Source organism: Neoarius graeffei, chromosome 12 (genome assembly GCF_027579695.1).
Source record: "Neoarius graeffei isolate fNeoGra1 chromosome 12, fNeoGra1.pri, whole genome shotgun sequence".
In the NCBI taxonomy this organism is placed as follows: Eukaryota; Metazoa; Chordata; class Actinopteri; order Siluriformes; family Ariidae; genus Neoarius; species Neoarius graeffei.
The window spans coordinates 74,632,550-74,645,395 of NC_083580.1; the positions used below are offsets into that span (position 1 = coordinate 74,632,550).

General features: G+C 42.6%; 1 protein-coding gene across 4 annotated transcripts in view; it reads left to right on the forward strand.

The window, feature by feature from the left end:
• nup98 (nucleoporin 98 and 96 precursor) overlaps nucleotides 1-12,846 on the forward strand; it is an 89,343-nt gene that overhangs the window by 7,437 nt on the left and 69,060 nt on the right. For all 4 annotated transcript variants that reach the window (XM_060936404.1, XM_060936405.1, XM_060936406.1 and 1 more), the window contains exon 2: nucleotides 4,415-4,521. In XM_060936404.1, the coding sequence (XP_060792387.1) occupies nucleotides 4,443-4,521 (79 nt within the window). In that variant the 5' untranslated portion in view covers nucleotides 4,415-4,442. The remainder of the gene's footprint in view (nucleotides 1-4,414; nucleotides 4,522-12,846) is intronic.

The following is a 12,846-nucleotide window of genomic DNA, read 5'->3' on the forward strand; positions in this document are numbered from 1 at the left end:
CACGGCAGGCGTCGCTTATCCGCATGATCTTCACGAGCAGGGCTCGAAATTAACTTTTTTTCTTTGTGTCCCCCAGTGGTCCCGAATTCTGTGTTGTATTGTCCCGAATGGAAGCAATAGTGTCCCCATTTTTTTCCTCTCTGAAATAACCAGTGGTTAATATTATCATATGAAGTTACTATTATATTTGTAACTATGCAATTTTGAACCCTTTATATCATTTTTACAATAAGTCACAAGACACAAGCGACACATGTCCTATACATCATCTACTTCAAAATTACAGTTATTGCATTTTCAGTTTATTAAACTTTGGCGATCTCACAGTATGAATAGATACCCGTTTATTTAAAGGGGCCAACTAGCTCATTCAGAAAATGTTTCAACTCCCTACATCTGCAGTACACTTTAGTTGAAAATAAGACCCCTTTTATGTTCATTTCATCTACTTATACCTTGAAGTTCATAAAAGTTGGGCATAAGTTGGCACTTATAAGGCCAACTTATAATTTTCACCATTACCGTTATCCATAGCCCTGTGATGACCTGGCGACTTGTCCAGGGTGTACCCCGCCTTTCGCCTGTAGTCAGCTGGGATAGGCTCCAGCTTGCCTGCGACCCTGTAGAACAGGATAAAGCGGCTAGAGATGATGAGATGAGACCGTTATCCATTTTTATGAACTTTCCGTTACCCATTTTTATGAACTTTCCATTATCCATTTTATGAACTTTCGCTGCCGAAACGTGGGTGCAAATGTTAGCAACATCAACATAGTGCCAGGTCTGAGCCTAGTTGTGCTGCTGACTGACTAAACTTTCTGAACTAGAAAGACACCAAGAAAACTCACTTATTCTGTTGAACGGTATCTTCCGTCAATATCATCCACATCATTCCTGTTGTATTTTATAACGTGTCTAACAGTGTTCATTAAGTTCATTCAGTTGCTAGCGTTGCCTGCAGACCAGGCGATGACACTTTGGATCCTGAAGGTCCCGGAGACGTTATGTCTGGGCTTTCGGTTTCTTCCCCGCGGTCGGTCCGCTTCAACCACTTAAGCATTTTTGTTCTGGCAAGAGTCGGCGCACCGTGTGCGGTAGCAATTCCATTCCAAGTCCATATAATGCGGACTCCGGCCGAAGATTCTAGAACAGAATGCGCTGCTCTGTAGCCTACGGATGCAGGTGCATCGAAAGTGTAGCTACTATGTATTTTTCGCTGTTAACGTTTTAAAATTAAAATTGACAAATTAGGTGAATGTCTACGTATGTGTTACGGCTTTGTAAATAATATTAATGTAGAACTTTTTTTCTAGATCTATTTTTTTTCCATTGTCCCGGGATTGTCCCAGATATGATAATTTTGTGTCCCGATGACATTTTTTATGGTCCCCGGGACGTCGGGACACCGTTAGTTTCGAGCGCTGTTCACGAGACTTCGAAACATGAAGTGTCGGCGCTGCCATTTTGAAAACTGTTTTCCAAACGAAATGGTGTACAAAAACAAGTTTAAATGACGATTGCGGCCTACTTTTTTCAAACTGATCGCTAACAAAACAAACAACTTCCGGCTTGATTACGTCAGCATTCGAAAGAGGGCGCGTGCGTCTTTTGACAACGTTGGCAGATGTTGGTCACTTTGATTTCTGCTGTACGTTTTAGCTACTTCCGTGCTACGATGTCTCGCACAGGTCTCAACGAATCTCATTTACGGCCGTTGCTTTGACATATGGACTGATATATTACAGAGCATATTTCAAACACTCATAACTTGCTATGGAGCACTTGCATGTGACGTCACAGCCGATCCAGATTGTGACAGACGCCATCTTGTCGGTCAAACGCCATTTCCGCCTTCTGGTTCTACTTCTGCTTTTACTTCTACCTTTTCTTCTGGAAAACCCTACTATATACAATTCTACTACAACGGCTGCGGCTACAAGCTCTCCCTACCTGTGCACGTTTTTTGTGTGTATTTTTGCGTGTTGTTCGTCTGTACCGAACTTCAATATCCACTACAACCGTATGGACTTACTGGACATTGGTTTCCAGCAGAAAATGATGGTTTGTAGCGATTTCCATCGCATGCACAACGTTCCGGACGAGATAGCGAGACCAGCGGGGTCTCCGTGGATTGTTATCAGAAGCAAAGCGAAGGAGGCGGTGCCGGGAGCGGAAGCAAAAGCGAGGCTGCAGAGCCGGCCTGTTGACTAAGCTCAGAAAACAGCCACTCAAATCTCCACTGCTAAGCCTCTACCTCTCCAACGCCAGATCCATGGTAAACAAAACGGACGATTTGAAATTACAGCTGGAATTACCCTATTCTATTCTATGATCGGCTGGTCAGTGCTATACTCAATACTTAAGTGACTTACCCGTCCAATGAGGATTCTTGTTTACAAGATGCCACATCTGAGTCGCTGACAAATCCGAATTTCTGTAAAGATAACTGTGTAGAGATTTATAAGCACGCAGTGCTTCACCACTGAACAGCGAGGGAAAGTTAATGAGGTAATCATACACGTCCGGGTATTCCGCTGGCAGTTCAAAATCCGGTCGTGAAAACTCCGTCCGGTAAGCCATAAGGGTCACAAATCTGTAGATCGTTTATTTTAGACATATATCTAGTTATCTGTTCATTAGAAAAATGAGCCGTGTAGTCCGTCGGTTGAAATTGATCCATTCTGTACACGAGTGCAGCAGTATTCAGCGGTGTTTTTTACCGACAAGATGGCGGTTGTGTACTTTCCGGTCACGTGACTGCAAGATCTCTATAGCAGCGACAAAATAGCGATCAAAAATGCATTCCGACATTTAATAAAATGAGACCAATAGAATTGTGATAATAAATTTGCCTTCAGTTCTCTTTTAAGAGATGGGGAAGTTGGGGATATTGGGAGAGCATGTGTGGAGTATGACTATGATGTGGCAGCTCGGAATCAGAATCGGAACTCCTTTATTGTTATTGCATGGAGTACAATGAAATTGGGAAGCTGTCCTAATGGTCCATTGATGACGAGAAGTAGCAAGAGCAAAATGTGTGTGTATATATCTTCATACATGCGTGTTCAACATGAGTAGGCACTTGAGATGTACAGTAGAGTTATTAGCAGCTGAGATGTTGCGTTGTAAAAGAATAAGGTAGTGCAGGGAGAGCTATACCTTCAGTGTGCAGTAGTGCAGGTAGAGATTGATTGATTTGATTGATTGATTTGGTAGTGTTCGGTTCCCGTGTGGCTGTGGGGTAGAAGCTGTTCTTAAGTCTGTTTGGATGAGATTTGACTGACCTGGAACGTTTTCCGAAGGGCAGCGGTTTAAACAGCGGCTGATGTCCGGGGTGAGAAGGGTCTTTCGGTATGTTGGCTGCTCTGCTGAGACCGCGGGAAGAGAAGGTGTCCTCCAGGGAAAGCAGTGCATGGCTGGTGATCTTCTGTACAGTGTTGATGAGCCTCTGAAGGGGCCTTCTTGTCAGCAACTGAGCGACTGGCATACCACGTGGAGATGCAGTAAGCCAGCACACTCTCAATGGAGCAGCAGTAGAAGGAGACCAGGTTGTTTTTCTTGAGGATTCTCAGGAAGTGGAGTCACTGCTGGACCACCTTGACTACTGTTGGTGGACCAGGAGAAGTCCTCGGCGATGTGTGTGCCCAGGAACTTGAAATCAGGGACCCTTTCCACAAATTCTCTGTTGATTTAAGAGCGGTTCTGGGTCTGCCTTGTTTTTCTGAAAGTCGATAATGAGTTTTTGACGTGTTTAGGATGAGGTTATTGTCTGAACACCACACTGAGTGCTAGTGTTTGGACTTCTTCCCTGTAGGCTGTCACATCTCCTCTGGAGACAAGACTAACCATGGTGATGTAGTTTATGAGCTTAATAATGGTGTTAGTGGATTGGATGAGGGTATTGTCATATGTGTAGAAGAGGGGACTCAACACACAGCCCTGTGGAGCGCCAGTTTTATGTATATATTTTTTTTTAATATAAAACAAACGCTTGACCTGTGAACAGGACTCGAGGGTTGATCTCATTCATTTGCCCTCAATTATGTGATTTTTATATAAATTGCACTTTTTTTTTTAAACGAAAAGTCTTATTCGTCACCACTCTGGTTTGAAATTTTCACATCATGAATCTTGTCTAAAACATCACCGTTAACTAATTTAAAAAACGCGTCGTCATGAACAATTTTTAAAAACGTGCAAACGAAAAGAGAAGTCTGATGAAATCATGTCTCTTTGTACATTTTCTAAGCAAGCATAAAGAATAAATCCTCTAATTGTTCTTTTAGTAAGATATTATTGAAAGACTGTTCTATAAAATCGTTTACTCTCAGTATTGATCATGTTCTAAGCTGAGTTGGTGTGATTGCAGACAAAACAAACCAACCTTGATTGTGCGTGTTTGTGTTTGAGACAGACTTATGCAGTGTCTATAGCAGTGCAAGATGTTCCCCAAATCGTTTGGTACTCCCTTCGGGGGAGGAACGGGAGGATTCGGGACTTCATCCACATTTGGACAACAGAGTAAGTATTCACGATGGTGCTTATGCTTAACCTTTTGTTGACGAGTCTAATTTTTATTTCGATTTTAAATCTGTCTCGTTATAGTTTCTGAACAGACCATCTTTGATATCTGTATAAAAATAAACATGTCTGTGTAAGGGTTACGTTTTTTTTAAGTTATTTATTTTAAATACAGTAAGGTCACCAGGTTAAAAACGTCTGACTTACGGACAACTCAAAGGCAGTGTAGGTGTTTTGCTTGTTTTTGAAGAAACTAGAAAGAGTAAGCTAGATTTTGAAAGTATCAACTGAAAAATCCCACCCGTCCCTTGAAAGCACATGAACGCGCACCGCCTGACTACTGCTGAAAGAGTGAGTTAGAGCGAGTGAGTGAGCGAGCGACCACATTGGGGTAGAGGAGCACATCGCTCCTTTAAAAACCAAACCCAAGAACTCCATCAGTTGTTGCCGTTGTTGAAAAGCCGTCCTGACGTTCACTCTGGTTTGGTCTAGGGATGGCGAAAACTAAAAAAAAATCTTGACCGACCACCGAGCCTCATTAGCCGGTTAAAGTCGGTTAACCTATGAGTTTAAACAGGGATGCAAACGGCGCGCCTTTTAGCGGCTGCTGCCTTTTTCACGGCTGAATCGTGCAAAGATCCGATTTTATTTTTAGGGGGGGCGTTGGAGTGTCTGAATAATTTCATCAGAGTAAATTCTGTATGCTCAAAGGAAAGCAATCGGATCTGCACGATTCAGCCGTGAAAAAGTCGGCATCTGCGCCTTTAGTTTGTGTGGAGAGAGATGATCTGCAATAACATGCATTGTTGGCTACAGACCGAAACATACTTTCAGAATGCACTGGCCAAGGCAGGACTAAACTCCATGTGCCTTCTAATAATAATAAAAAAAAACAGAATAGTAATTTGTAAGCTAAAAAGCCTGTGTCTACACTTTTTTCTTTCGCCGAGTGGCAGCTGTGTTCATCTGGGGCGGGACATGACTGAATGGGTGTTTCTGATTTGTTAGCTGTCTTTAACTAGGGCGGGACATGACTGAATGGGTGTTTCTGATTCGTCAGCTGTCGTCCTTACACCGCATGGCATACCCCAAGCGTTTACAACACAGAATTCCAAGTCCTCCGCTCCAAAATCGGCAGCTTCAAAACGATTGATTTTTTTTTTTTAACTGACAACCAAAAAAAAATTAACCGGTTGACGTTGATTCGGTCAACCACCGGTCAAACGGTCATTGGTTAACATCCCTAGTTTGGTCATCTCTCACTTTTTCTGCCTTCACGTGCGATTCTGGAGGTCCGACCCCACCCTCGCCCGCACGTGTTTCTTGTAGAAATCCTATTTTGGTTCTGTAACACGCATGCTAAATAGATAACATTTGTTCTAAATCAAGTAATTTTTTTTTTTTTTTAAACAATTGAACGACCCATCCATCACTTTTGAAGTTCAGTGGTTCGTGCATGCACTACTTTGTGATGCTTATGAAAACACTGCGTGACTTTAGAGGAAGGAGGAGAACACCATCTGTCATTTTAAATCCGATCACGTTGCTGTGAACGCTGCGAGTGTATAACTTTGCATAAAGGATACCATGCTTCTAAAATGCAAATGCTGGTGATGCAGCAAAGAAAAGGAACACAGAAGGTAAAATGTGCTACAGACATCTGACTAACTGACGCTAAATAAGGAGTATGTACATGTTCCAGCTTGCCGATAAATTTGATTTAGGGTCCGGTCCCACAACACCAATAACTAACTATCGCTCTGCCTGAATTTAGTTCCAGTCTGGAGCAGAAACGCCACAACTATAATCCCGACTATAATATCGCTTGGTCCTGACACTCAGGGAAATAAACACATGCAGCTTAGGAATAGTCATGGAAGTTTTTTTCCAAGTAGTAGCACATTATTCCAGGTTTTACTGTACAGCTTGGACTCCAAAACAACCCGTGTACACACTCCGGTGGTTGATCTACCACGGGTAGGTCACGGATTACGGAAATATAATAAAAAAGGATACAAAATACAGAGTGGTAATTCACGGATTGGTCACGGACGTTTCAGTATATTACAGATTGGTTCCCGATTTCATACGGATGACGCAGTACGGATAAAAAAAAAAAAAAAATTAAGAAGTCTAAAATAATTAAATGTTTTGACTGCCGAAGTTCATAATTAAAATATCACTTATATGTTTACTTTATTAATCTACTATTGATATTTCACGGAAAATAATCACATCCGTGAATAAAAGATCCGTGCTTTGGATTATATTTTTATTTTCCATGACTTCATGACGTAGAAAGATACCCGGGGAAAATAGTACGTGCTCAGACAACGTCACACGTAAGCAGTTCCCTGATTGGTCAGATGTTTAATCGGATCGGGTCCAGACCAGGAAAAATGGCTCCAGAAGCAATCTCAGCGATACGGATAAACCCAGGCCTGGGCTACAGGGATCGTTATCGGTCTGGTGTGAGCACCGACGACATAAATGGCAGGGGACTGATTTATTTATAGTTATCAGTATTGTAGGACTGGGGCTGGGAATGGATCCAGATTTCCTGGATCGATTTGATTCCGATTCATATGGTCACGATCCGTGATTTGATTCGATCCGATATTGATCTACTTGGATATTGCTGGATTGTCACTTTAAAGTAAAAACTGTTCCTATTGACAGGAACAGCCCCATATATTTTACCTCTATGTGGCACAGTTTGCACACTGCTTTTGTTCTGTCGACTTCGTCTCTGTCCTCGTAACGTCTGAATCCAAAGTAACGCCATACATCAGCTTTCAGGCCAGGCGGTGATTTTAGCTGTGCAGCTTCAGCCATCTCGCATTCTTAAGTTTCGGTTTCGTTTGCCGGCACCTGCTTTTTATAGCTGTCCTTGAGCGGTCGAGAAAATAGTGCCTATTGAGGTTTTTCACCCACGTGACCAAGTCATGTGAGGCTGCCATTTTGGACGTCACGGCTCGAATCCGTTTGAATGCGAGGAAGGCGACAAACGAAAAACATAAAAGAAAAAGGAGCGAGATGCAGAAAACACCTTCACTATCCAGCGACGTAGGGCATTTACAGGGTGAGCAGAGGGAGAGGTATTTGCAAAAATTGAGGTTAGCAGGCTTAGAGAACGACGCTTACCTGCTTCCACCAGGATTGTTCACTGACGTACGGAAGTACACGAAGCCCTCGTCTTTACCTGACTTCGGCCCACATGATCTGTATACCTATGTCGTTAAAAACCCATCGCCATACACAGGTATTGATCTGAAAGCGTATAAGAGTTTGGATGCCTACAAATATTTTGTGTCAGGCTGGGTAACATGCCTACATCAGTGGGTCGTCCCTGGAGCCGGTGGTCGCCATCTTATTACAGCTAAGGTTTGTTCACATTTTCATTTACTTTCGGTCCTCAGGATAAACAAAATGTTATTAAATGTCATTGAAATAACTTCTTAGTCTGTTGAGACATGGCCCGTTATAAATTTGCTGTTACCAGGCAATGGCCAAGAACTGTATTATTAGGGTCGGTGTAGTTGTAGCAGTGTACTAGCAGCTAGCTGTTAGCACTAGCTAATGTCAACATCATCATAGCTGGTATGTTACTGTAGCAATGTTTACATTCAGTCATTTGGATGACTGTTAAAACCTTTCAGTCTCAAGTTTTTCCTTTACTGGATTTACTAGTTTACTGTAATTATGATCCGGCAGCTATTTACATCGGATCCAGTGTAAATAGCTGCCGGAGTGCGCTCCGGCTTGCTCCCCCTCAAATTAAGCAGCGCGCTCCGGCTTGCTCGGGAGCAAGCCGGAGCGTGCTGCTTAATTTGAGGGGGAGCAAGCCGGAGCGCGCTCCGGAACCTCGGCCGGAGCACTCCGGGAGCAAGCCGGAGCACGCTGCTTAATTTGAGGGGGAGCAAGCCGGAGCGCGCTCCGGCAGCTATTTACACTGGATCCGGTGTAAATAGCTGCCGGATCATAATTACAGTAAACTAGTAAATCCAGTAAAGGAAAAACTTGAGACTGAAAGGTTTTAACAGTCATCCAAATGACTGAACGTAAACATTGCTACAGTAACATACCAGCTACTATGTTGTTGACATTAGCTAGCTTGACCTTCAAAATGGTGGACACCGGAGCGTCACGTGACCCTGTGACGTCAGGTGAAAAACCTCAATAGCCACCTGGAAGAGATCGATCCACACATTTTTGAATCGATATCGGATCGTGGATCGATCTTTTGAACCCAGCCCTATGTAGGACTGGGCCTTTAGACTTAGGAACGGATCTTGGCGACTGAATGCACTTGCAAAGACTGAGTGGTTTTAAAATGTTTGTGTTGCCCTGTTCGCCCCTTGGTGACCACGGATGGCGGTGGGATTGTCCAGAATCAAACTTATGATTTCCTGACGATGCCACACCTCTGTGTGAGCGATGACCAATCATTGCAACACTAGCCAATCAGGACCATCTGTAAGAGTCATGTATGTGGAAGGTGGTGGCAGAGGTGGACAAAGTACCCAACTTCGTTACTTAAGTCAGAGTACAGATCCGACTGGTCAGATGTGACTCCGATAGAAGTGAAAGTTCTCCAGTCAAATTTTTACTCAAGTTAAAGTACTGAAGTACTTGCTTTTAAAAATACTTTGTCTGTCAACACATCGTTGTATTATTTCCACAGCGCTTACAAAACCTAACGCCGTTACCAAGGACAGAAATGTGAATTCACAAAATGAACGCATGCTGTGCCATCATGGTGGTTTAACGTTAAGCTAGCTAGTCAGTGAAGCTCCACCTGACATGCTAGCAAACTCTTTTCAAACTCGAAATCATACTGGGTAGCTAACGCTACTAGAAAAGAAAGATTTCTACATTCTGTTTATTTGGCAAGATTATGCTAAAACATATTTCTGAAAGAACTTCAGATAAGTTAACGTTATTCATGTTAGCGTAACTGTTTTTACATGCTAACTAACAGTGTCCAAGTTAACTAGCTATGTGTAAACGTTAGCCGTGGACAAGGCTACGGCAACTTGGCGGGCAAATCCATAGAAAGTCATTTGACTAACCAGACTGCATTGCAACGTTATTGCTAGCTCTAAAAGCACAGACAATTTCATTGCAAGCTTTCTCTTGGAATAAAATGTTTATATACCTCAATATGCTTCCGCAGGTTGGATGGCGAGTTTCTGTAGGCCGTGATGTGGTTCGTTTTCGGCAAACAAAGCAAACATTTAAAACGAAACAAATCTTTAATCCTTTTGGAAAACTGAAACATGGGTTCTAGGTAAAGCCATGAACAGGGATGAAAGTCTTCCGGATTTACCCGGAAATCTGGATATTTGACAAAACTCTTGAGAATCTCCGGTTTTCCGAATGGAGAAATTAATTTTTCGGATTTTTCGCGTTCCTAGACGCGGCGTAATACTTCGCATCGTCCTTGCATGGGCGCGGTCCTTAAATAGCCCAAACATAGTTCATTGATTTAAAGACAGGTGCTCTTTGTTAACGGCGCACGTGCTGGAGGTCATTAGGCGCGTGCGCCTAGGCGCGCCTTCAAGTGCACGTGCTAAGGCGTGCACGACTGACACCGTTCTGCACAAGCGCAACGTAATCGCACTAGAAAGCGTGTTCAAGCTGCCAGTGTAGCTGCAGTCTTTTTAGTTGCAAATTACGAGCATTTCCTCTTGTTAATAATTCGCCATGTCAAAACAAGCAAAACGTTCCTCCTTCTTTCGACGTGGAGAGGTCAGCAATTTATTATATTTTTTTTCCATCAAAGTTGCATTTTGTGGTTTTGAAGCTAAGTTTTAGTACCATTTCTAGAACACATCATCAAGAAACCGTGGAAGAAACAGCAATAATGGAAGAGCCGGTTTCTAAGCTGCCTAAAACTAGCAATGGTAATTTATTTTTTGTTACATAATGCACTCAGGCTGCCAGTCAGTGTGTGACACACACACACACACACACACACACCCTGAAAAGTCCTAGCTACGCCCCTGATTTACATGAGAAATTTGGTATTCATTGGTGTTTAAATTTGCAGACAATACGAACTAATGTAAACAATTGGCTTCAACTTGCATAAATATGAATTGGAAATGTTTAGTTCACTTTCGCTTCTGCAAACGCACAACTCTACTAAAAGATTGATAAACGAGGCTCAGTGTCCCCAACATTGAAACCTGAAAGCTTTAGAAACTCTAACAGACCTTTACTTTTTAACAGAACTGTTTTGGGATTTTGCTGAGTTTACCTTCAACTGTCTGATGTTTTTTTTCAAAGTAATGAACTGCGTAGCAGGAAAATCACCGCGTTTTCTAAATGCACTCCTGAAAACTACTCATTAACTAGGGGAATTAAATTTGATATTTTTGACATGTTAATCATTAATGTACATGAAAGAAAAAGGCTTAAAGTTCTAACTTGTTTTAGTAAAAATAAGTACTAAAATGCACTAGAATGTGGGTTTTGCGTGTCATGTTATGTTATTAAAATATTTTCGGGGGACGTTGCCGCCCCCCATCTTAGTTTGACTTTCAAAAGTTCAGGATTTTTTTTTTTCTTTGCTCCACTTTCATCTCTACATGAAAAACCACCTCCTTCCATTCTGCCATCAGCCGATCGTGTTCAAGTAAAGCTGCTGAGAAATCGCTGAACTTGATTTTGTACAGTCTATGGACGTGACGTGACCTGAGAGATTACTGATCGTCTGTCTCAGTGTCCCCTGCGAAAAAAACCAATCACGTTTTAGAAAAGGAAAAAAAAAAACTTTCAAAGATGCTTCAGAGTAACGAGGACCTTGATAGAAATGTAGTGGAGTGAAAAGTACGTTATTTGTCTTTCAAATGTAGTGAAGTTAGTCATTAAGGCCCTGTCCACATGGCAACGGATTCAGGTGACTCCAATACAATTGCTTATCGTTTAGGCCTGGCGTCCACACGGCACCGGCGTTTTGGGTGCCCAAAATGCAGTCTTTTTGAGAACGGGTTCCAGAGTGGAAAGATCTGGCAACGTTGCCGTTGCGAAGTCGTCTGGATGAGTAGAACGGATTTGTTTATGATGACGTCACAACCACGACTGTGAGTGCTTCACGCCGGGTAGAAGTGTAATGAACTCGATGTGAGTTGTCAACAAATCCTATAACTTGGTTCATGAAACGCGCTTACAAAATATTTTCACTGTGAATATTTATTGTGTAATGGTGCAAAGTGAGGGAGAGAGAGTGAGTGAGAGACTCTGCCCTTAGGGCAGAGTCAATCCCGCCAGCAAAAATAGGGAAAAAAAGGAGCGATCTCACCTCTTCAGATGTTGGTTTTAGTCCTACAATACATTCCTCAAAAAGGGCGTAGAAGAGCAAATTAATCCATCAACGTGTAGCATTCAATTTATTCTGGACCATTAAAGACACCGCCTTCCGCGTAGAGTCATACGTCATCCTCGCCACCATATTGGATGGGTCAAAGCGGAGAATAAAGATTCATGTGCTGCGTTTAACTGTACCAACAGGTTTACCGTCCAAACGAGATCACATGGGATTACCTTTCACAGGTGAGAAACAACAAATTAATCCATCAACGTGTAGCATTCAATTTATTCCGGACCATTAAAGACGCCGCCTTCCGCGTAGAATCATACGTCATCCTCGCCGCCATATTGGATGGGTCAAAGCGGAGGACAAAGATTAGCTGCGTTTAACTGTACCAACAGGTTTGCCGTCCAAACGAGATCACATGGGATTACCTTTCACAGGTGAGACTGGAAAAATACCTTTCATTGTATTTGGTCATTATAACGTAATTTTACGAACAGATTTTTCTGACTTTGTGGCTAATATGAAGTCTCGCGCATAATAGTTTATGCGCATGCGTCCTTACTTCTTCTATTGTTCTGGTGTCTCCGAAGGGACCGTCTTACAGCGCACCTAGAGGTGTGGCATGTGTATTGCATCGTTTTCAGCAAGCGTTGCGTTGCCATATGGACCTGATATTTTACTGATCGTTGCCCATTTGGACGCGATATATTTTTAAATAACATCTCGTTAGGGCAGAAGTCTCTCTCTCTCTCTCTCTCTCTCTCTCTCTCTCTCTCTCTCTCTCTCTCTCACTTTGCACCATTACACAATAAATATTCACAGTGAAAATATTTTGTAAGCGTGTTTCATGAACCAAGTTATAGGATTTGTTGACAACTCGCATCGAGTTCGTTACACTTCTACCCGGCGTGAAGCACTGACAGTCATGTGGTTGTGACGTCATCGTAAACAAATCCGTTCTACTCATCCAGACGACTTCACAACGGCAACGTTGCCAGATCTTT